General features: G+C 40.1%; 3 protein-coding genes and 3 non-coding genes across 8 annotated transcripts in view; 5 read left to right on the forward strand and 1 right to left on the reverse strand.

The window, feature by feature from the left end:
• tulp4a (TUB like protein 4a) overlaps window positions 1–6,448 on the forward strand; it is a 31,070-nt gene extending 24,622 nt beyond the window's left edge. For all 3 annotated transcript variants that reach the window (XM_029425168.1, XM_029425169.1, XM_029425170.1), the window contains 3 exons: window positions 1–78; window positions 173–3,597; window positions 3,716–6,448. The exon at window positions 1–78 is cut by the window's left edge and continues 16 nt beyond it. In XM_029425168.1, coding sequence (XP_029281028.1) covers window positions 1–78; window positions 173–3,597; window positions 3,716–3,832 — 3,620 coding nt within the window. In that variant the 3' untranslated portion in view covers window positions 3,833–6,448. The remainder of the gene's footprint in view (window positions 79–172; window positions 3,598–3,715) is intronic.
• Window positions 6,449–8,239: 1,791 nt separating this feature from the next.
• Window positions 8,240–16,094, forward strand: tmem181 (transmembrane protein 181). The gene is made up of 17 exons (XM_029425695.1): window positions 8,240–8,503; window positions 10,420–10,523; window positions 10,742–10,809; window positions 11,269–11,359; window positions 11,500–11,618; window positions 11,871–11,987; window positions 12,121–12,201; window positions 12,349–12,448; window positions 12,658–12,788; window positions 13,261–13,352; window positions 13,438–13,495; window positions 13,838–13,940; window positions 14,033–14,084; window positions 14,187–14,269; window positions 14,365–14,454; window positions 14,544–14,610; window positions 14,730–16,094. The coding sequence occupies exons 1-17, from the start codon at window positions 8,370–8,372 to the stop codon at window positions 14,812–14,814; spliced, it is 1,575 nt and encodes a 524-aa protein (XP_029281555.1). The 5' UTR covers window positions 8,240–8,369; the 3' UTR covers window positions 14,815–16,094.
• On the reverse strand, window positions 16,092–18,027 carry dynlt1b (dynein light chain Tctex-type 1b). The gene is made up of 5 exons (XM_029425696.1): window positions 17,949–18,027; window positions 17,714–17,753; window positions 16,640–16,765; window positions 16,468–16,545; window positions 16,092–16,300 (listed from the first exon to the last, which is right to left on the reverse strand). The coding sequence occupies exons 1-5, from the start codon at window positions 17,982–17,984 to the stop codon at window positions 16,230–16,232; spliced, it is 351 nt and encodes a 116-aa protein (XP_029281556.1). The 5' UTR covers window positions 17,985–18,027; the 3' UTR covers window positions 16,092–16,229.
• A 2,004-nt stretch (window positions 18,028–20,031) lies between these two features.
• Window positions 20,032–20,222, forward strand: LOC115004230 (U2 spliceosomal RNA). Its single transcript, XR_003831793.1, has one exon. It is a non-coding gene; the product is annotated as a U2 spliceosomal RNA (small nuclear RNA).
• Window positions 20,223–21,526: 1,304 nt separating this feature from the next.
• Window positions 21,527–21,690, forward strand: LOC115004229 (U1 spliceosomal RNA). The gene has a single exon (XR_003831792.1). It is a non-coding gene; the product is annotated as a U1 spliceosomal RNA (small nuclear RNA).
• Window positions 21,691–23,347: 1,657 nt separating this feature from the next.
• LOC115004228 (U1 spliceosomal RNA) lies at window positions 23,348–23,511 on the forward strand. Its single transcript, XR_003831791.1, has one exon. It is a non-coding gene; the product is annotated as a U1 spliceosomal RNA (small nuclear RNA).
• The last annotated feature ends 350 nt before the right edge of the window (window positions 23,512–23,861 follow it).

Consider the following 23,861-nt stretch of genomic DNA (forward strand, 5'->3'; position numbering starts at 1 on the left):
AGGTCACATCCAATATTTGGGGAACAAAGTTCAAGATTGTGGGGCTTGCCACATTCTTGCCAACCAATCTTGGTGCAGGTAAGCAATCAACAACTTTTCCATTAGTATTCATTAGCAGTCCACTTTCTCTTTTTTTATTTTTCTCATCCTTACTCTGTTTCGCTCCTCTCAGTCATCTATAAGACAAGCCTCCTCCATCTGCAGCCCAGACAGATGACCATCTACCTGCCAGAGGTGCGTAAAATCTCCATGGACTACATCAATCTGCCCGTCTTCAGCCCCAACGTCTTCAGTGAGGATGAAGATGACCTGCCTGTCACAGGCCCTGCTGGGGCCACAGATGACAACCCGCCCTGCACTGTCAACATCCCTATTGCCCCCATCCATAGTCCCGCCCAGGCCATGTCCCCCGCCCAAAGCATTGGTCTGGTCCAGTCACTCTTAGCCAATCAGAATGTTCAGCTGGATGTCCTTACGAATCCCACAGCAACCCCTGCTGGGGCTGCTGCTGGTGGGTCAGACCAAAGCCAGGACACCATCCTGACAGCCCAGTACACAGTGCCCACCAGGTACTCGAGTCCTGGTCAGGTCATTTTTGGGGGACTAGAAATAGGCCGCCTGATGGTTGGACCTCCACCTTCTCATCATCCTTCACAACAACAACAACAGCAGCAGCAGCAGCAACAACAACAACAACCAAGCCACCATCCACAGCAGCACCAACAAGTTCAGCACCACCACCAACAGCTTCAGCAGCAACACCAACTCCAACAACAGCAGCAGCACCAACTCCAACAGCAGCACCAACTCCAGCAGCAGCAGCAGCAGATGCTCCAGCACCAACACTTACAACAGCAGCAGCAGCTTCAGCAGCAGCACATTCAGCAGCAGCTCCAGCACATTCAGCAGCAGCATCAACATCAGCTCCAGCAGCAAATGCAACAACAGCAACAAATGCAACAGCAGCATCAACAAATTCAGCAGCAGCTGCAGCAACAAATGCATCATCAACATCAAACGCAACATCAGATGCAACAACAGCAACAGCACCACCATCAACATCAGCAGCAGCTCCAAATTCAAATCCCTGTTCCCTCAATGTCATCAGGGCAGCCTTCTGGTGCAGCTGTGCACCAGCTCCAGCAGGGGTCTCTGCAGATACAAATACCTGCTGATTTGGTGGTTGAGAGAGCAGCGGTGGGTGAACACGAGCACCTACTGAAAATCAAAACCATGCGGCCAACTCCACAGCTGGCTGAGGGTGATACGGTGGTGTTTAGTGCCCCTCTGGAGCTCAGCAAGATGAACCCCCCGCCCCCCTACCCCGGGACAGTGGCTGCTGCTGTGGCTGCCGCGGCAGCTGCTGCCGCCTCAGCATTAGCCTCCGCTGCAGCATCCAGTCCTGCATCTGGATCAGGAGGGGGCACTAATGGGACTCCTCCCCCTGGTGACCTTTGTCTGAAGAAGGGAGAGTTCTCACTGTATCCTTTGGGTCAGCAACAAGCGCAGTACCCCACACCACTGGGATATGAGAGGATAACAACATTTGACAGCAGTGGGAATGTGGAGGAAGTATGTCGTCCTCGAACGCGCCTTGTCTGCAATCAGAATGTCTACACACTCCAGGGTCCTGGCAGCTCTGCCACTCTCAGGGTCACCTCCTCAGCTGAAAAGAAGAACCAGCTGCCATATGCCTCCGCCACACTCAACAGACTCACCGCACCTCGCTATTCCATACCCAGCGGAGACCCGCCCCCGTACCCTGACCCAGCCAATCAGAGCAGTGCTGTTGGCAGGAACCCTGGACAGAGGCTTGACAGCAGTCTGATCCATGCCACTCTCAGGAGAAACAGCCGAGAGGCCGCTCTCAAAGTTTCCCAGATGCTGGAGCCGCCCAGACCACTGCCTCCTAAGACTAAAAACAGTAGTAGTAGTGCACTAGCAGCCTCATTCCAGCAGAGGGTGCCAACAGCCTTATACACATGCAGTCAGTGTAGCAGTGGATCCAGTGTTGGAAGCACTGCCCCAGGGAGCACTAATGGAATAGCAGGAGGGACTATTATCAGGCAGGATTTCCCTCCAGGGAACGGGGCACCACACAGCACAGTTATTGTTCACTCCAACAGCACTACTCCTCTGGCCTCCCAGTCCTCTTACAGCCTGCTGAGCGCTCTTGAAGGATCTGGGACTGCAGTAGGAGGAGGAAGTAACAGAGACAGGGCTGATTATGTTAATTCAGCATTTACTGAGGATGAATCGCTGAACCAGTCACTGAGGAATCTGGCGCTTGGAGGAAATGATGCATCAGGGCTGGTTGTCAAACGGCCACCTCCCTATCAGTGGGACCCAGCTGCCACAGAAGAGGTGTGGGTTCCTCAGGAACGGACAGCAACGTTGAATCCCACTGGTCCCCCCGGACCCCACAAACCACCTCCACTTATTCTTAGCCCAGCTCAGCACTTAGATGTGTCGAGGCTGCCTTTTGTCCTTTCTCCAAAGTCCCCCACCAGCCCAAGTGCTGCATCATTTCAAGCTGCTGCAGCAGCTGCAGGCTACCAAATCTCTCTTCAGTACCCTCCAGCAACTGCCTATTCTGGAGCCCAGCTACAGGCCATCCCGGGGTCACCACGCCCCTGCTCCTCCCCAAAGGAGGTGGTGGCACCAGTACCCTTCTCACAGCAGGAAGCAACCCTTGTCTTACCGCCTGGTTACCCTTCAAACCTGGCAAACCTCACCTGCTGCCCTCTCCCACCTATGTATCCAGGAGGAAGTTCTGGTGCTGGGCTGCCCATTCCCTCCATTGCCCTCCACACTCCTTGGGGTACCTATAATTCTTGCCCGCCAATACCCAGTCCTGCTGTGCCACTACCACCCAAAGCCTCCCACATGGCAATAGACAAAAATGTTCTCTCGCCGCCTCCTCCTCCACCACCCCCTCCACCACCACCAGCAGAGCTGCAGAGCCATGGTGGATTACAAGAGGCCATGGCAGAGGCTGGGGAAGGTTTTCAGGAGGTGCTCTCCTTGACTGAGAGCCCTGTCCAACAGCGGTCTGAGAAGTTCGGCAAGAAGAACCGCAAGCGAGTGGATGGGCGCGCTGAGGAGGCTAATGTGCCGCCTTTGGCTGAAGGGAGCAAGTCGAAAAAAGAGGGCAGAGCTTTGGGTGATTTCAACTCACTCATCTCAAGTCCGCGGCTGGGAGGGAGGGACAAGAAGAAGCTGAAGGGACAGAAAGAGCAGCAGTTGAAGGCCAAGAAGTTGAGTAAGGCCACTGCCAATAGTGAGTTCCAGGACAGTTCAGAAAGTGAGCCAGAGCTCTTCATCAGTGGGGATGAGCTGCTCAATCAGTGCCAGAGTGGTAAGAAGGGCTGGAAGAGTAAGAGGAACTTGAGGGCTGCCAGCGAGCTGGACGAGATCAAGTGTCGAAAGGCCAACGAGAAGGAGGACCGAGGGCTGGGCAGCCAGGGGTTTGTGTATGTCATGGCCAACAAGCAGCCACTGTGGAATGAAGCCACGCAGGTCTACCAGCTGGACTTTGGTGGCCGCGTCACACAGGAGTCTGCCAAGAACTTTCAAATTGAACTGGAGGGCAGACAGGTAAGAGAGCTCTTGTTCAAGAACTATCCCTCACTGCATGTTGAAATACTGTGATGAAGTTAATGATGATGTACATTCTGCAGTCTGTATTAACTTTTTTGTTTGTTTTTCTACACAGGTGATGCAGTTTGGCAGGATTGATGGCAATGCCTACATCCTGGACTTCCAGTATCCCTTCTCTGCTGTGCAGGCCTTTGCAGTGGCTTTAGCCAATGTTACTCAACGCCTCAAATGAGATGTCCCCTCCCTACTTACCCTGAGTTATATCTGGGATTTAAATGCAACCTGTTGAAGGGGCACAGTTGTTTCATTTGAGATTAATAAACTTTGATTTTGTGAGAGGAGACTTAAATAAGCCTGGGTCATAGAAAGAGATACAATCATGCTGCACTACACAATGCTGCCACTAGAGTTGGTGCAATAAGCATTGGCTGCATTTGCCAAGGATGCCCTCAGATTTGCTCCGTTTGGCAGTCAGTGGCACCTTGCAATGCATGTAGGGCCAAAGAGCTGAGCTTTGGTAATCACCATGCAAATAATGCTGCTTTAGCTAGAAGAAGCTTGTAGACATGATAACCGATCGGTTAACAGAGAGGAATTGTCGAGGTGCAGTTTTCAAAAGAAGCAGCAGTAATACTTGAAAACCACACTCTGGAGATCACAGTTGTTTTTTTTCCCAGAGCGCACAGGTACTACTGGGCACTGAAATCCATTGCTGTACAAACTTCAGTGAAACAGTTACCACTTTATTATACTGCTTTTGCTTTTAGGGTTTTATTAAATGGTGGAGGGTAGGAGGGTCTTTTTGTTTTTGCTCTCTGCCATTCCTTTTGTTACTATCTCAATCCATCTTGGCTGGAATTGAGGCTTAGATATATGCATCATTTAGGAGCACTACTAAAAGGTCACACTTTTCACTGTAGTAAAAGGTGTGTCGCTGTTAAAACGTGGGAAGGTCGAGGAGTAAATCTAGATGAGGTGAACTGCAGTCTTTTCCACATAGTTTCCTGAGACTTTGAAGGAACAAGAAATGTTACTCTGCTACATGGATTAATTTATATGTAAATTTTGTTCTTTATCTATTCAGATATTAATTTTAACATTATTGTCATTGTTTGTGATATACAATCTTTATACCCTGTCGACATAGTTTTCAACTTACCTGCTTTATTTGGGAGAACTTGGCGCTGAATTTGAATATTGCTGTGTAGTCTGGAGTAATTCAGGGGGAGGGGTGTGACTGAATAGCTTTGACTGATATATCCCGTACTTAGTGAAATACCTACATATGGTAACATGGGCGCAAAAGAAGTCGCCAAGTCCTGGATTGAACAACTTAACCTCTGGCATGAAGTGATTTGTCACCTGCTGCCACTTCTGTGAAGTGAGTGTGTAGTTTGTCCCTGTTCGTTAAAACCACACTAAACATGTAAGCAAGGTACAGGAAATATTTTTGTATATTTCACCTATGCCATTTCATACTCTTTTCAGAAGTCATGTAAATACATATCAGTCATTATGTAAATGTTGTAAAGAGACTGGTGACTTTGACAGATGTCTGTTTACGCCTGTCTCCACTGTGTTTTAAGTGTAATTTCAGGTGTGGAGCGTCGCTGTAGTACGGTTCAACTCAACAGCTACAACCACAAAAAAAAGTTAACAGTTAAGCTGAAATCATTGTCACTGAATCTTTGAAGTCAGAACTCCAATGAAGGATGAAGCTATTGAAATCTGTTCATTTAGTAAGCTGACACTGAAATCTGAAAAGCTGGTGGGTTTTTTTTTTTTCTTCTTTCAGGCAGTCAAGTCTTTGTGTTGAACTAAGGACACAGAGCAGGGCCAGCTGATAGGAGCATGGGCAGGATTACATTATATTATAAATAAATGGATTTGTTATCAGTTTAAAGGGATACTTTACCCCCAAAATGATCATGCGTGTATCAATTACTCACCCTGTGTTACCTTAAATTCTTGAAGAAAATCTTTTTTAAAACATGCCTCCACAGTGAACTAAGAATCCAAAAACTGTGAAAATTCTTGATGAGTTGAAGTAAAAGGGGGGGCCACGTTTAAAAACAGCAAAACTATATCAAAACATCCGTTTACAAACTCTCGTACAACACAGGCAATTTTGCTAAAACCTTACTATTTGAAACACTTCAGTGTAAACAGTCTCACGCTTGCGCAGGCGCACCCCTCATCTGTGAGAGTATTGTTTATGCGCAAGTCTTCTAAAAAAGTAAGGTTTCAGTGAAAATGCACGTGTTTGAGAAGTATTGAACATATGACATATTGGATTGTATTGCACGAGTTGTGTGAGACATTGTAAACGGATGTTTTGATATAGTTTGCTGTTGTAAATTATGGTCCCCGTTGAGGCATGTGAGGAAAAACAACATTTTCTTTAAGAATTCAAGATAACATTGGGTGAGTAATTCATATACAAATGATCATTTTGGGGGTTAAGTGTTTCTTGAAGATGGTAGCCAAAATCACAAAAAAAAAAAGGGCAGTAATATTTGGTAGGTGTGATTAGATTCACCTTTAACCTTTGTGCCAAAATATGCATTTGCTCAAATTTATAGTAAAAGAAAATGGGCCTAGATGGAAGTGTAACTTAATTCTTGATATAAAGAAAGTTATCACTTTGGACCAGCTTTGTTTTGGTCTCTGAATTGATGAGATTATTAAATTCTTTAGTGTGATCTTTCTGTATCACAACAAGATGCATGTCTGTCAGAGGGCTGTAGGGATGGGGATAAAAAATATTTTCTGATCCTAAAAAAAAAAAAAAAAGAACATGAGCATGTCATAAAGAAAATATCCATCTTTTTGTGTTGTGCAATATTTTCTTAGGGGAGGGGGGAAAAAAATCCTTTGTCACCATTTTTGACCAGAGTTTGATACCATTTCTTTTAGTTCAGCATCTGTTGCTGGTCTACATTTTATTTATGATATTATTTCCTGAAGGAGATATAGTATCTATACATACTGTATATTGTGGAGTTTTCTGAACATTTCTTTGTGATCAAAAAGTTTGTTGCAAGTGTAGCCCAAATTGTGGGATGGGAAGATGGGGTGGGGTGGGGTCTGGCCTGGTTAGGTCAGGTTGGGTGGGTGGGGGCGGGGTTTTGGGAACGGACAAATTTTCTGTGTGTTGTGAAGTTTGCATTGGATGGAAAGATGTGAATGAGTAAGTGCCCAGTTTATTGTAGTTGGTAGACTAGTTATTTAGAGTGTAACTGTCAAGTCGAGGTGTGTCTGTATTCAACTGTGCAGTCTACCAATCCCATCAGTGTTAAATCTATTATCTTTAAACTTGTGTGTGGTCATGGCTTCTTACACATACACACATCGTTCACTCACAAGTGTAAGCCACTGAGTTCATGTTCAGAATGGCCTATATGGACTTAGGTTAAGGATTCACTTTAAACTGATTTCATGAGATGACCTGTTGTAGATATTGTAGGATTTGGCTTTTCTTTAGAAAAAGTATGTGCTTTGTATTTGTAGATGTAGACTTAAATGACAAAAACACTTGAAAAGAATCTGAGTCTGATTTGGTGACTGAACGTTTATAGTGAATGGATAGTAAGGCATGCCATGTAAATTATTTTATAATTGTATATGTCACGCATCTTTTGAATAAAACGTCATTGTTTCCGAAAAATGCTGTGTCTTGCCTCCTAACTTGATCCAGTATTATTGTTGAATTGATGGAATTATTGAAACCTAGCCAGCTATGGGACTAGAGTTTACTCAAGGTGGCTCTATGTCAAACAGCAAACATGTCACAGCAAATAAAGCACAGTTGGAACTAGTTCGTCTAACGTGGTACCTAAGCCTTTGAGAGGATGCGCCTTCCTGGTTTTACTGTATGTGTGTGGTGCTAATCCAAGTTCATAAAGTTTCACTGTTGAATACCCAAAGGTAAAAAGATAGCACATACACAGATATTCAAGAGCAACTTGACTAATCTTAATTTCACCAATTTCTTCTGGCCATTCAGTTATGACTTCTTATCTCATAATTGTGACACATTTTCTTGTTTTTTCCTTCTAAATGGCATATCTAGGTCATACTTTTGATACGTTTTCTTAGTGTCACAATTTGGATGACTTGTAGCTCATATTTATGAGAAGAATTACCATGACTTAGTAACTCATAATTACAACATTTGTGGTAAGAATTGTAATGTTTTGCTTTGTCGAACAGTAATTTACTCAGTTTTTACTGCTGCTCATGTCTGTGTTCTGCTTATGTCTGTATGTGTTTTACATTTACTGTATTCGATGCCTTTCTTACATCATGATTATTGTTTTAAATGCATTTCCTGATTTTAGGCTGCCAACTTCACACCAGGCCAGGTACTACGGATGAAAACTATTATTATTATTATTGCTGTCCTTAAGAAATAAACTAAATACAATAAATACTACTCAATGAGGGGTTATCCACACCCCAATTACACTCTTAATTTGGGTTTAGGTATTTAGAAAATGCTTCATACATGGTTAAATTTTGAGGCGGCTGTCCGTGGTGCTGATCTCTGATCACGTGACCCCCACCCCCCCCCCCCCCCCCCCCCCGAGTGTTTCCGCCCCCTCTTCGCCTTTTTTTCTGTCTTTGAACCGAGACAAACAAAACAGCTTCAGCTGCATTTTCAATTAAAACGACGTTAACAATACAGCCATCATTGTACTGCTGCTCATAGGCTGCGGATTGTTTCCCCTTCGCCATTTTCAGCCGCCAGACGGCTCGCTGGTTTAAACATGGACGCAGACTACTCGTCCGGTTTGGAAAACCCTCTGTACAGCGAGCTGAAATACTTCTGTAGGAAGATACAGGAGGCCTACAACGAGCTGAAGGAGGACCTGACACCTTACCGAGATGATCGCTTTTACAGGTGGCTCTCCTGTTTATCTTCTCACACAATGCGTTACAGTGTAATGCATATGTTGGCATTTTTTTGCTGTGAATTAAAATTTAAAAAAACAATTAGCCTATATATGACGAGCCTGGTTATGGTGGTAGATGCAAACGAGAGGTGCCGTGATTTATGTGGATTTATGTTCCTATTATATGTTGTCGGTTTATATTTTAGATGATGCAGGCTAAAAGGTAAGAGCAGTCCTAAAATCAATCCATTTAAGAAAATAGGCCTATCACCGGAAATTGGAAAAATAGATGAATACTTTTCATTTGACACATATTCTCAGGATGTTCTTGTATTTGTGATAATCTCACAATTTAAACGAGGTAGAAAGGCCTCTTGATTCCTATCAAAGACAACAAGTGTTGTCTTGTTGAAGGGAATTGAACCCTAAAGGCTACATCTGCATTAAATGGTGGTGAATCACCATATGCCTAATTTACATTTTAAATGTTGCCTTTCAAATTTTAAGAAATAGCTAATTAGATTTTATTTTTTAGCTCATTAGAAATTAAAAGTCCACACTGACGTATGACGTGGTCGTGTTACGCATGCTGCAATGCTTCTTCTGACGTAGAGGACGGTCAGCAGTTATAGTTGACTTCAAGACTTTAATTAAACCTCACAAATACTTTATTACAAATAGGATTAGAAAGGTTTCCTATTAAAGTATACACAAAGTTTACTCTGCAAAGCATTTTCTCAAGAGATTTAAGGGTGATTTTAAATATATTTCCAAATGTATTATTGTCATCTTGTACAAAGATGTTTGCTTTATTTTACTTTCATGTTATATTCGGATTATTTACCTATGACAGAATATTTGAGGAACACATTTGATATACACAAGTGTAAGTTTACACTTGATGATTTTAAAAAACATTCGTTTGATCTGTACATAAAAACGATTAAATCGTGTACCAATAAAAAGGCCATTGAAACTGTAAGGGCATGTATGATATGTATGTATGATATGTATGTATGATATGTATGTATGATATGTATGTATGATATGTATGATATGTATGATATGTATGTATGTATGTATGTATGTATGTATGTATGTATGTAAATATACAATTACAAATTGTGCCTTTAAAATATTCCGTTTTTCTTTTAATTATTTACTAACAGATTTATTTTTTGTCTAATTTCCTCACTTTCTATGGTTGCCCCCCTGGCATGTTTGAATGTATGAATTTGCACTGTGTCTTTTTATTTATTGTTAAACTATGCGAATTACTATGTGAATTTATTTAATAAAAAAATACCATAGTAATAGAATTAAATTAGAATGGGGGGGGGGGAGGGGGCGTTACCTTCGACACTTTAAACCGTACGCCTGTTTTTGGAATAAAATAAGTCTTAGCCACAAATAAAATACATCAACCTAATGTCTAACATTTAATCACAACAGCTTCATAAACTTAACAAGCACGTTCATCTAAAAGGGAAGCCCCTTGTCACGTGGACACGGCCCCTCCCATTTGATGACGTTGCATTCCAGTTGTCCAGAGTTGTCGCAGGCTGATGTTGATACACGGACAACACGGATGTGGATTTACTGCGAAATTTTAACGTTTTTTGTCGGCACCGAGACTGCGAAGCGACAGAAATGGAGCTGTAAGTGTAAACTTTAGTCAGCGGATACGCCTGAGATATGGCACCGATGTTAAACGTGTGAGCTACAGTGTGTGTAGCTATTTTCTGCCATATGTTACTGCTAGCATAAACTAGCATGGAGGCTATCAGTGTTGACATACCCGGACTCGAACCTCAATTAACCACAAAGCAAACATTACTCATGTCAGTTTGTTCCACTCACTTTCTGCTTGTAATGGGTATCTAGTGTGTGTGTGTTAACTCTAACCAATGTCTTCCTGTGACAGATTGGCCCCCATGCGGCTCTACACCCTGTCCAAAAGACATTTTGTCTTGGTCTTCGTGTTCTTTCTGATCTGCTTTGGCCTCACAGTCTTTATTGGGATTGCAGGTATGGCTGATAAACATTTCTCCAACACTGGCCCGAAGTCATTTTACCACAGACTGTAGGTTTTTTAAATGCAGATAAAGTGTGTGAGTCATTCTGTTATCTATCTCTGATGACACAATACCTAAATCATTTCAACTGCTTTTCAACACTGCTCATTTCTTGACAGTCCAGTGGTTCAGTTTGTGAAAATGAATGATGTGTCTTCTTAATGTGTGTAGGTCCTAGGATTATTTCTGAGCAAGAGCACAATGGTGATCAGTTACTTCTCAAAAACCTCTCAGTTAAGGTAAGATTGAAATGTGTACGTTGCCATAACAGCAAGCACGTGACGTTCATGATGATATTTGAAGGTTTACTGCTATGTTTACTACTAAGTGTTAAGGAATTGTGTAACTAGTCCTATAACTGCACCAGTTTGCGTAACTATTCTAAGTATGCACAATATGCTCAAACCCTAATATTTGTACATATTTGGAGACGTGACAGAGCACATATACAGATTCTTTAGGTGAAAGGTCAGCCTACAGAATGTACCTTCTCAGGTCGGGCTGTTCCCAGACCAATGTATAGCTCGCCCTGGTTCGGCTCTTAATTTAATCGATTGTCTCGTATTAAGAGAACATTTTTGGGTCTTCTGTTATGATCTAGACAAAGATGTCTTCTTATTGGAATAACATCTTGTGTGTCAATGACTTCCATTAATGATTTAATGCTAATTAATTATGTAATTCATTGTATGTTTCAGACTGGGCCTTTCAATCTAGTTTCTCCTCCCCTCACCACCTACAACCAGCAGCTATGGCTCACCTGTGTGATACAGGCTGAACACAGCAATAGTAAGACGACACTATATGAGCTACAGATAACAAGTAAACACTTGTTATCTGTGACACACCTCAAATAGATTTCTCTTGATTTGCAAACATACTTGGCTTTGGTTAATAACAACATGTTTTTTGTTACTGCTGTCTGTCAGTGGGAGATTTCCAGCAGCCTTTTGAGATCAATGTTGAGCTGAAGGGAGTGATGCAAGACGCCAGTGTGATTCACATCCACACCGTGCACCAGAAATCACGAACACTACACTGCGGGGCTGTAAGTGTCAATCAGCCAACCCAGGCTTCTTCCTCTCTCACAGTTTGCTGAATTGTCATTAATCATTTAGTCAGGCATCAGCAACGCAGCAGTGAGAGTTTATGAAATGTCATTTGTGATATGAAATGAGGTTGCGGTGAGTGCAGGATTACATTTGATCGTCAGGATCCTGAGGCACAATTTTTTGATGCACAGTACAGTTGGATTGTTGACTGAACGGAAAGTGACGCAGCGTTTCTTGTCTCCTTACAGAAATGTGATGAGATCATTGTGCTCCACCTTGGTTATCTGAACTACACCCAGTACCAGGTCATGGTCAGCTTCAAAGGCCTTGAAAATATCACGTATGAAATCAGGGTCAAGTTTGTGGTAGGTGTCCCAGTTTCTAAAATAAATTCTTGATGTTGTCTTTTTGTTGCTATATAAAAATGGAAATAGGTTGAGCTCACACATCAACACAGCCTTCTCACTTGTTTTGTTCCTTTTCCGTTTTGTTCCTCAGTGGAAAACGTACAACCCTTTCTTCTCGCATGTGGAGATCTGGTTCCGGTTTGTCTTTGTGGTGTTGACCTTTATAGTGACGGTAAGAACACAGGTTACATTTTTAGAACAGTTTTAACAATCTGACCAAAACATGACGGTGAACAAAAGATAACTACTGTAAACCAGTGACTTAGAATCAAAGTGTTTCCCCATGCAGGACTAACATTTCTTTCTCTGCATGTCCCAGTGTCTGTTTGCACACTCACTGAGGAAGTTTTCTATGAGGGATTGGGGCATAGAACAGAAGTGGATGTCTATCCTGCTCCCTTTGCTGCTACTCTACAATGGTGAGCTTCAGCGGTCATATTTTTACCCTTAAAACACAACCTGTATAATCTGGCGTCCCCCGTATAGCACCTTTTTTATGTTCACTGCCAAAGAACTGTGGTTTCATATATCGACTACAAATGTTACAGGTGTCCTGTCCATTGTAAAAGAAGTCTAATTTGAAGGTCTTGTGTGTTGCTTATTGTGTTTTGTTGCTTTTGCTGTTCAGATCCATTTTTCCCGCTGTCATTCCTGGTGAACAGCTGGTTTCCAGGGACGTTGGACACTTTCTTCCAGGCTCTGTTCCTGTGTGCCCTGCTGCTCTTCTGGCTCTGTGTTTATCATGGCATCAGGGTTCAGGTGGGTCCAGTACTACACTTATACTTTAAAGGTATTATGTAACATTTCTGAATTAAAATTCATCCACTTTAACCGGATAAAGGATTTTAATCATCTGCTGTCTGATCTTAAGTATTCAGAGAAACAAGCTGAGCAAACGTAAGCGACGGTCGAACAGTGTCGGTGTAGCACTAATTTTCTTTTTAACGAAACTGCTTCATTTAATGTTTTTACCCGTTTTACTCACTGTTTCCGTTGGTTTTGGGGAGGAGGAACGATGACCAATGAAATAACCCTAACATGGAGAAGCTAAATGTAATGACAGCAACGGTGGTGAAGACAACAGCTCCTATGATCCCACCAACCTTATTTTGTTCTTGCTTTAATTGAAAGACCCCCTAGTGGCAGAAAATGACATTGTGCCCTTAATTGCCTCCTCTAATCTTTTGCGTAATATAAATCTTATTTCATGTGTTTTGTGTCGTTTCCACAGGGGGAGAGGAAATGTCTGACGTTCTACTTGCCTAAGATGATTATTGTAGGTCTTCTGTGGCTCTCAGCCGTTACACTGGGCATATGGCAAACGTAAGTCGGACCCCACTGGACACGAACAGCCAAACTGAATTACAACAGGACTGAAAATATCTCCTCTCCTCTTCTGCATTTGCAGGGTCAATGAACTCCAAGACCCTACGTATCAGTATAAAGTGGACATAGTGAACTTTCAGGTGAGACTTTTATTTTTTTTACCGGTACAGGTGGTTGGGCAGTATTGTTATATTTGGTACAACCAAGGGCAAATTCACAAAGAATGGACTGCAGCCACTGATGGCAACATGAAATGCGCATCATTTGCACCCGCTATCTGCCCCTTCTCAAGCTCTGTTTTTATTTTATATCATATATTTTCCTAAAATGGCATGTAGGGGAGCTTTATTTGTTTTTCATGACCCAACTGTCATTTCATCCTGTCACTGCATCCTAAAATAAATGAGTTTTTAAACAGAGCAAGAATGTGTTTATGTCTTCACTGCCCAGCAGATTAATAAAGTCTCATGTCTTTTCTCCAGGGCATGAAGGTCTTCTTCCTGATTGTAGTTTCCCTCTACATCCTCTATCTGATCTTCCTGGTCGTCAGAGCTTGTTCTGAACTCAAGAGCATGCCTTACTCAGGTAACGCAGCATGCAACACGTCTCTGTAGTTGATTCAGGTCAATCGCTTTTACCACGATAACATTAATGTGCTGTGTGTTTTCGATCACTAGATCTCCGGCTCAGGTTTTTGACAGCGCTGACGTTTGTGGTCCTTGTTATAAGGTGTGTTTTTAAGAAAAATCTGAAACCTAAAAGCACCGTGTTGTTTGATTAGACCCTATTGTGGTTAATTTGATCCTGTCGTTCTTGTTATTTCTCCTCCAGCATGGTCATTCTCTACCTGAGGTTTGGTGCCAAGGCTCTACAAAACAATTTTGTCGCTGAACTGTCTACTCATTACCAAAACTATATCCTTTCAAATGATATTTCATTTTTAGACCATGATTCCACCTAAATATACCATGTGAGATACCATGTTGACTTTCCTTAACTCCAGACATACCGGCTGAATTTTTATCATTCTATGGACTACTCAACTTTTACTTGTACACATTGGCATTTGTGTATTCCCCCTCCAAAAATGCACTTTATGGTAGGTTATACGGCACAGTTTTAAATTCAGAAGATAATAAAGATGATGAATTAATGTATTAATCCAACTGGTTTTGTTTAATTTCCCAGACTCCCAGTTGAAGGATAACCCTGCTTTCTCCATGCTAAATGACTCTGATGATGAAGTAATATACGGGTGAGCATTCGTTTGCTTAATTGCGTTCATGAATCCTCCCTCCTTACAGTTTGGGAGGTAGCATTCAGTGTGACCTTGCATAAATCAGCTGATGTTTTTCTTTTTTTCCATTTGAAAAGAAATGATTATGAAGACATGCCTTTACAAAACGGACGCGCTATCAAAGCAACTGCCAAGTACCAGGATGAGACTGACAGCGACTGATGAGATCGCTGACTGACGTGCCGCTCCTCTTTTGTGTCCCCGTTGGAACCGATGAGAATACAATACAACAAACGACTGTGTAAATAAGGAGTACTTGCATTGGTAATACGGAATGATATACTGTAAGTGTACATAACTATATTTTTAAAAAAAGTTCCATGTCCACTGATTGTACTGTACTTTTACTTAAAGTTGGGGCATGTAGCCACTTTTTCTTCATTGTTTATTCTATTGAAAACAAAGAAAACTAACTGATGTAAAACGATAAAAAAATGCCAACAGTTTGTAAACTCTTTTCCTCATAACCAGCAGCATTTCTTCACAACCTGATAGTTAGAAATGATGGGGGAAAAGTGCTATTATTAATTGGATTTTTCTTTTCTGTATAAAATCAATGTTATTTTTTAATGCTTTGCGTTGAACCACTGTTGTCTCGCTATTGCACTGTGTTGTTTCTGCCATTCCTTTCTGCTCTCTGACAGTCTGAGAAGAATGAGAATGCATATATCTAGCCAAAGCTGAGTAACATTAGACTCCTGTTGCAAAGTAAAGGATGTTTATGTAGCAGCAGCAGACTCAAAAATGACGTGAGTGACGAACGGGGAATTAAAGTGCCATAGCAGTATTGGCTGTTGACAAATTCTCTTTTTCCTCAGACATGTTTTTAAAAATACAGAGCCTTAGCTGGAATAAGTACAACTTCCCGTTTCCACTCTTTCTAGCTTTGTAATTGCACTTGTTAAAGAATTTAATTTATTTTGCTGAAAAGTGATATTTGATACTGTATTATCTGACTGGATGAATGGCTTTTGATGAATTGTGTGGATTTTACACAATTCAATGTAAATGGACTACTGATTTATCATGTTTTTGCCTTATGTAGACCATATTATTTTAAGTAATCGTTTTTTCTTCCGTAACTTTCCTTATATTGCTTACAATGTGAGACTTATTTCCCTTTCCATTGTTTTATAAAACTGGAGTTGTGGACAAAAACAGCCAAAACAAATGTGTTTCCATTCTTTACAAATAATATCAACATGTATTCTAATCAAGATGGTGCCTTGTCTTTACATTTCTTCTAAATGGGCTGTAGTCTCAAAATTGTAAATACTTTGACATAAATGTAAAGTTTTGATTCAAGGTATTTAAATGAGGTTGTTGTGGGTACTGCTAACTTGTAAGTTTTTGCAATTTGTGTTGCTTCATGAGAAAAAAAAAGCTGTACATGTTGCACTCTGTCATGTCACATGTAAATAAAGCACCGTATATACAGCATAGTATTGTTTTAATCAATTGCGTTTAATATAAAAGTTTATTTAAATATAGCCAACATGACCAAACATAACATGCTGGCTCTGAAAAATATACAAAATTCTACACATTTCAAACACTTCAGGTTCATTGTTGTTGGTTTAGATGGCCAGCCCAAAAACACTGACGATGCAGTACATGGACTTGTTTTCCCATCTCACCACACAGCTTCCTGTTGAGTGTAATGCACAAATTCAGTATCACCTCCAAATTTACAGATTTAAAGTCCGTAAAGAAAATACTACCAGTATCTGAAAGCTGACCACTGAAAAGTTCAAGAGCACACCAATAGAAGAGGACACATTGTATTACATTAACAACATTGCTACTGTATTTTACCATCAGTTGAGTTGTCCCAGAAGCATGTGCTGGCTGTTTGCAGACCTGCTCCATTTTTCTGCATGATGATACAAGTTACTGTTGGAAAACAAACACATTATCTTTTAATACCAACTTCATATAGCCCAAGAGCTATCAAAATATTATTGTTCTACTGCAACAGCGCATGTACCAATATATTTAAAAGGCTTCCCCAGCTTGCTGAGTTGACTGAGGCACTGCTCCACTACACTGGTGGTCCACTGGTTCACTCGGCTGTGCTGGTAGGCATTTCCTCCTATGGCTGCTTCTACTGACTAAAAGGACAATTTAAACAGAGTGGTATTAATTAAGAGCTGATCAACACACAGTGTCATACGCATGGTGGAAAGTAACTAAGTACATTTACTCAAGCACTGTACTTAAGTATAATTTTGAGGTACTTTTACTTTACTTGAGTATTTCCATTTTCTGCTACTTTACACTTTTAATTCAGTACAATTCAGAGGGAAATATTGTAATTTTTTAACTTACTTTCTACTCAAATTACTTGTTACTTTGTAGATTCGATTAATAATACAAAATATAAATAATAAATAATGATTTATCTGTATAGGTTAAAAAGCCTTTATTGATTCCCAGGAGAGAAAAAAGCAGCATACCCAGCCGCAATATACAAAGTAATTAAAACTACCCCCTACCTTTACCAGCCGTAACATTAAAGTATACATTAATGCATCCATTATGCATTATTAGACTCCAATATTATAATATGCATTATTCTGAAATGGGCCATTCTGCATAATGAATACTTTTACTTTTGGTATTTAAAGTATATTTTATGCTCATACTTTTATACTTTTACTTAGGACTCATACTTGTAGCAGAGTATTTCTACAATGTGTTATTGCTACTTTTACAAGATATCAGTACTTCTTCCACCACTGGTTGTGCCTTTTAATAGCCTTAAAATGATACTATAATACAGCTAAATAATACAGATTGTTATAAATCAATGCATTTGTAAATCGTATCATAATATACAACTTAACCAGCAAAATATTGCATTAAATTGTACTGGAAAAGCGTTAAAATCAATCTGTTGTGGTATACATTACACGAGTTCATATTGGACAGTCCCTAGCAACCGTTACAGTTACCTTAGCAACCAACATGTCGCTAAACATAAAGTTGCAAATTAGCGGTAGCAGATTAAATCAGAACTTTGTGGATAAACCAGAAGTTATCGTGTCTTTCTGCTTACCGTCTTTGGTGACTTTTTTCACTTCTTCAACGACAAACGCACTCTGTTGGGTGAGAAACAAAACAGTTCAGTTTAAGCTAGCCTGTCGTCATGGCTGCTCGCCTTCTACTTTCTGACCAAAAAAAGTCAGTTACAACCGTAGGAAACCCTTCAAAGATAGAAATGTGTGGTAATATCTGAGCGCTGTTTCTATATGATAAATATAAACCCAGTAATTAGTTTCAAGTGTGAAGCCTACCTCCTCTTCAGTCTGATACTCCTCCATTGCTACCATGAATGTATTGATTGCTACTGCCAATGTGAACCAAATTACCTAGGACTTCCGGTCATATTTCAGAATAAGGGCATCGAGAAAAAAAAGAGAAAAACTTGAAATGTTTGGTATTCTTACTTGATAAATGACTTTTCGGGACTATCAAAGCACGAACCAGACCTAAGAAGAGTTTATTTCCTTAGGGCATAAACACACTTAACTCCAACAAGCTAACCTACTGGATTTTGTGCAATAATTTCATGTTTTCTAATGCAATAAATGAAATTAAAAAAACGTATTATCTTAGAACCTGTGTTGTTGACTGTAGATGTTTGCTGAATTTGTTTTGTTTTTGTGTCTTTTAATTGCTCTGATCAGGACTAACAATACTAATTTCGTTGTTGATTATGTTGGACATTGAAGTCCTGTTATGCTGAAAAATGACAGCACGTAATTGCTACAGTCCCACTGAAGGCAAAAACGGGACACTTAAAAAAAAAACAGTGACTTTGATGAAGTTTTATTTAAATTGCCAGTAAATGTTTAACTGCCTTGATAACAAACACTATTTTACTAGAGAAAACACCGTCCCCTGTCGGCCATTTGTAGAATACTTTGTTATATAACGTTAAACGGACGCAGATCTTTAACTGTTAGTTCTCACCGTCGAGAGGACAGTTTCAGGTAGGTTAATGTTATAACAAACCAGCTCTTATTTTGATAGGATATTTTATTATTACTTCTCATAGTGTCTCTGTACTACATGTAATGTTAAAGGTAACGTTAAGTTTGCTTGTCGAGGTATGTTTTATCACTAACGCAACGTTAGCTAACTGCTAGCTACCCTGGGCTAGCTGATTTGCTAAAGTTGCAACGGCAGCGGCGAGATTTGTGAGTGGGAGTATAAAGGTATGCTCTTTATTCTGCTAGTATTGATTTCGTTACACTGGTGATGCTTAATTTAAGCGTTAGTGCCAACCTAAATCTGTAAAGTTAACTCTGTCTGCGTGACTTTGGACTAACGTAACGGTAACTACTAGTTTATAGTTAAGCATCTACTCCCAATACCCTTTACATTATGCTATTGCTACCCATTTACGCTAAATATTATCTAGCTAAGTGTCGAGGTTCATCTTAAATACAGTGCGCTTTTTAATTGTTGCTGGGTTGGAAGTTCACATTCATGTTGAAGTTCGCGCAGAAACTTCAAATCGGTTGTTATTTGCATCTTTAAGCATTAAATGTCTACTCACAATTAAAAATAGGTTTAAATACAGATACCGTTTGAAAAGTTGTTTAAAAACGTTTAACTTATTCACAGTTGTGTCGTCAACTTTTAAATTAAACGTTAATTGCTGCTAGTACTGCTTTTATTTTGTAAACGGATTAACCGGAAGTTTAGCCAGTTCTGCTGCTAGCTTGTTGCACTGGGTCTGTCTCATAGGTTTCCGAATGTTTAATTGTACCAACACTGCGATATGTTGATGGGTTTTACCCATTTGCTCAGATTCCTATTGGCTCCTAGTTGATAATATTGAAATATGTACCTGAGTACAATGCAATGTGTGTGGCATACTGATGAGCTGCTGAAGCTTCAGACTGACTGCAGTGGTTACCGTCACTAGAGGGAGACAGAGCTTAATTTATCTTTGTGAAAGCGTTACCTCTCAAAGGTAAACGTATTTATTGTGTTAACTTTCTACCACACACATGGTTCTGTCCTTAGAAATAGTTATACTAAATCTCATTCACACATTGTGATTGAATAAACAAACAAGTGACCTCTATTGAAGCTATAAAGAACATTTTACGGTACTCTTTCATAGTGATTGCTTATTGGGCATTGGCACATCACGTGACCAGAAATATACTTAACTGACTTCACTATGATACCGTTTTGTAACAAAATTGAGCGATCATATGTATTGTTTTCCTGCCGATTAGTAATAAAACACCAAAGTGCGTGTTCCTATTTGTTAATATGTTTTTTTGTATTTATTGAAATGTCTAACCGTCAGTGAAGGTAGCTGTGCGGCGGGTCATATAGTTACCGCCGACACAGTTTGGTATCGCTTCTCGGCCTTTTGGCTAAGATCAAGTGTAGTATCTGTTCTTATCAGTTTAATATCTGATACGTCCCCTACCCGGGGACCATATATTAAATTGATTTTTGGAATAGGGAGATGGAATAGGGGCTTGCTCCGTCCACTCCACGCATCGACCTGGTATTGCAGTACCTCCAGGAACGGTGCACCCCCTCTTCATGTCAAAAAATAAAACAGCGTCGCTCCTCACTGTTGTGTGAGAGCAAAGGGATAAAGTAGTACGTGTTTACCACCCTACTGTATTTATTATCCTATGATTAAATCCCAGCTGCCTGGGGTGGGCGATACTGCAAAATGTGGTATCGATCCGATACCAAGTAAATACAGGGCCGATTCCGATACTTTTTTTTTTGAACCTCGATGACTTAACAGGAGTTGTATACTGAACGTAGAGAAGAGAAAATTAAACTTAAGTATCGATCTCATCACGTAAGTCAAGTATTGATCAATACCGATACCAACGTTGGTATCGATACATCGATATTTTAGATCGATCCGCCCACCACTACTAGCTGCTCCATAGTGTTGAAATGTTATATACATGTTTTCCACATGTGAGAAAAAAATTAAAACATCCATTTATTCTCAAATCATCACACTGGCTCGTTTGTGAGTCTTTTCTATAGTTCTGCTCATTCCCAAAAGTCAAAATACAGTCTGCCCATTGTTGACTAGTGTGAGCCTGAGAAACACTGTATATATGTGAACTTTGTTTTTTATCTAAATATATTTTTTCGTGCTGTTGGCCAGAGAAGCATACATGATATATATACAATCAGTGTCAATTTATTAAGCAACCTAGTGAAAACGAGTCCAGTCTAATATAACCGTCCTGCAATAAATCATTCTTTCATGTATGTTATCATTTCATGTTAAGTTTTCGTTGAAACTGTTATAGAGATGTGTTGATTAGCTGCATGATCATTTTGGAGTCTGCAGTCTGTGGTGCTGTAGAACTACATTGCATCTATATTTGCTAAACAACCAGCACTGTTCACACTCCAGACCAATAGGTGGCAGTAGCAGCAATGCCAGCTGCCCACCACCAGCAGTTAACAGAGAAACAGAAATTATTTGTGGTTTTGTCCTTTTCTTCTGAATTTCAAATGTGGATCAAACACATTTTGATTACAGCATGATTTATTTTCGTTTCATTTGAATTTGAACTTGTGGTTGCTCATTTGTTTAAGTCAAATAGATATAACTGGTGATATTAGGTCAGCTTTTGATATGGAAATATAGCATTGCATGATGGGATATGCCCCAATCTTTCTCAAGTAAAATATGAATAATCTTTGTCAGCCTCAGTACAAAAGTGTTTCTTCTGTATTCAAATCCTATAGATTATCATCCACTTTATGGTCTCTGCTATTGGTACTGATATTACTATATTGTCAGCACCTCTAGTCAGCATGGTGTGTGTGTGAAAGAGTCCTCTGCCTCTGAGATGTACAACTCATACTTACCTGGCAGGGGAGATACCATGATCATGAAGGTGGTTCACCCAAGGCGAGGCTTAGCCATTGCACTCCGGCTGAGCTGACCTCTGCGAATTCCCCAAATGTGGGAATCTCGACTGCATAATTTCTGGTAGTGGGGGACTGCGTTCGCGCTCTCCCCTGATAACTTGTTAACTGAAAACATAATTCAGAGTCATTAGTAGTAGTATACTTCTTCTACTGTGAAGCTATTCTTAAAGTCTAAGCTTTATTTTGAGCTTTCCTGTCATAGTGTTAATAATATACCCTAACGCATATTTAGTTTAAGGTAATTTCAATTCAGAATTCATGCATTATTGTCAGTATATAGTAATATTAACGTTTTTATGAGTTCATCTACAGGGTGCATTTTTCGTTTTAGTAGTTGGAGGCTGCAAAGTATACACGTGTTATGTATATGTCACTGTAAAATGACTCAAACCAGTAACTGTTGAGGGAAAGAAACTGAAATATGAAAAACATTGGGGGGTTTTCTTGGTAGATTCTCAAACTGGTCTTTTCTGATTGTGTTCATTCAGGTTTCCTTTGCACTAGGGAAAATTATGGATTTTGATTTCAAAGTATGGAATAATATTTGTGAATCCAGACTATTGTTGACTAAATGAATCGTACTATAGCTAAACACCGCAGTACCACACCAAATGAATCATGCTGATGTGGCCATATGTGTTGTTTGTTTGGTTAATTTGCACAAAGCATTAAATGCATTAATCAATATTACCATTTAAATGATGAATTGTATGATGTAGGCTACACCACATAATGCTGACATGCCATCTATTCACATATGACATATGTTCATCTATGATGTCTATTCAGTGAGTATATGGTGTCTTAAGTTTTCATCATTTTTGCATGTGAAGCTATTATGTAGTTGCATTTTTTAAATGTTTGTACTCTTTCTTTTTTTAGTGTCACATAATAGCAATATGATACCATACATAGTCATAATATACAGTTGTTTTTTAAAGCCCTTTATTTACTAAATAAACATGTAGCTTTTTGTTCTCAGATGTCAAATACAGTCAAAAAAAATCTACCATAAAATCTGGAAATTTGATTCTGGAAAAGTATGGAACTTTGAGTTTTGAAATGGACTGTCAGTTCAGTGTGATTATTTATAGCTAATTCACCAAAAGTCAGAATAATTTCTGCTGCTGTTCTTTCCCAGTCTGCTTTCTGCTTACATGAAAAGAAAGGCAAACACTCTCAATATGTGTCCACTTCATTTTCTGTCATTAAATAAATTGTGCAGTTTTTTAGATACAGAGAATATATGTTCAATAAACAGTGTTGTCTATACTCCAGACCAATAGGTGGCAGTAGCAGGAATGGCAGTTTTCCACCAGTAGTAGCCTAAACAAAAAAACAGAAGGTGGTTGAAATGTGAGAAACAAATGTGTGCCTTGTGTGTTTTTATTTTTTACTCTGAATTTCAAATGTGGATGAAAACTTGTTTTACAGTATGATTTATTTTTGGTTCAGTTTGAATTTGCTGTTACTCATTTGTTGGAGTCAAATTGATACAACTGGTGATTATAGGTCAGCTTTTCATATGGAAATACAGAATTGCATGATGGGATATCCTCAGATTATTTTATCAAAATGTAAATAATCTCTGTCAGCCTCAGTAAAAGTGTTTCTTCTATATCAGATTCCTGTAGATTTTCATCCACTTTATGGTCTCTGGTATTGGTACTGATAATTACTATATTGTCAGCACCTCTAGTCAGCATGGTGTGTGTGCGAAAGAGTCCTCTGCCTCTGAGATGTACAACTCATACTTACCTGGCAGGGGAGATACCATGATCATGAAGGTGGTTCACCCAAGGCGAGGCTTAGCCATTGCACTCCGGCTGAGCTGACCTCTGCGAATTCCCCAAATGTGGGAATCTCGACTGCATAATTTCTGGTAGTGGGGGACTGCGTTCGCGCTCTCCCCTAATATCTTGTGAAATGGAAATACAAATATCTGTTGGAGCAGAACTACTGTTATGAGAGGCTGAATTCCGTAGTACTGCAGTAGTGATGGCGAGATGAAGCGTTTAAGCTTTCTATCAAATTTGTTCGCAAAAGGGTTCATTTCTCGAGGCTTCATGTGCACACGACCACCTGTTAGGTGTTACGATACAAGCCTCGATACGCGCTTCACAGAAAACCTTTTTGAGTACTCGAGACATGTCACATCACTACTAAAGGGTTTGATATTGACTGTTATAACATTAAATAAGTTGACTTTACTGTTACCCTCACACAGTCGCAAGTTAATTCAGATTCAGCTGAATCATGCTCTA

The sequence above is a fragment of the Cottoperca gobio genome, chromosome 24 (assembly GCF_900634415.1).
Source record: "Cottoperca gobio chromosome 24, fCotGob3.1, whole genome shotgun sequence".
Taxonomy (NCBI): domain Eukaryota; kingdom Metazoa; phylum Chordata; class Actinopteri; order Perciformes; family Bovichtidae; genus Cottoperca; species Cottoperca gobio.

Bases quoted from the DNA above. Each gene is read 5' to 3' on its own strand.
- tmem181 (XM_029425695.1), top strand. From the start codon at position 8,370: ATGGACGCAGACTACTCGTCCGGTTTGGAAAACCCTCTGTACAGCGAG. The intron at 8,504-10,419 runs GTGGCTCTCCTG...TTCCTGTGACAG, and splicing joins CGAGATGATCGCTTTTACAG to ATTGGCCCCCATGCGGCTCT. The intron at 13,941-14,032 runs GTAACGCAGCAT...TTCGATCACTAG, and splicing joins CAAGAGCATGCCTTACTCAG to ATCTCCGGCTCAGGTTTTTG.
- dynlt1b (XM_029425696.1), bottom strand. From the start codon at position 17,984: ATGGTAGCAATGGAGGAGTATCAGACTGAAGAGGAG. The intron at 17,754-17,948 runs GTAGGCTTCACA...CTCACCCAACAG, and splicing joins AGTATCAGACTGAAGAGGAG to AGTGCGTTTGTCGTTGAAGA. The intron at 16,546-16,639 runs GTACATGCGCTG...GTTTTCCAACAG, and splicing joins GAAGCCTTTTAAATATATTG to TAACTTGTATCATCATGCAG.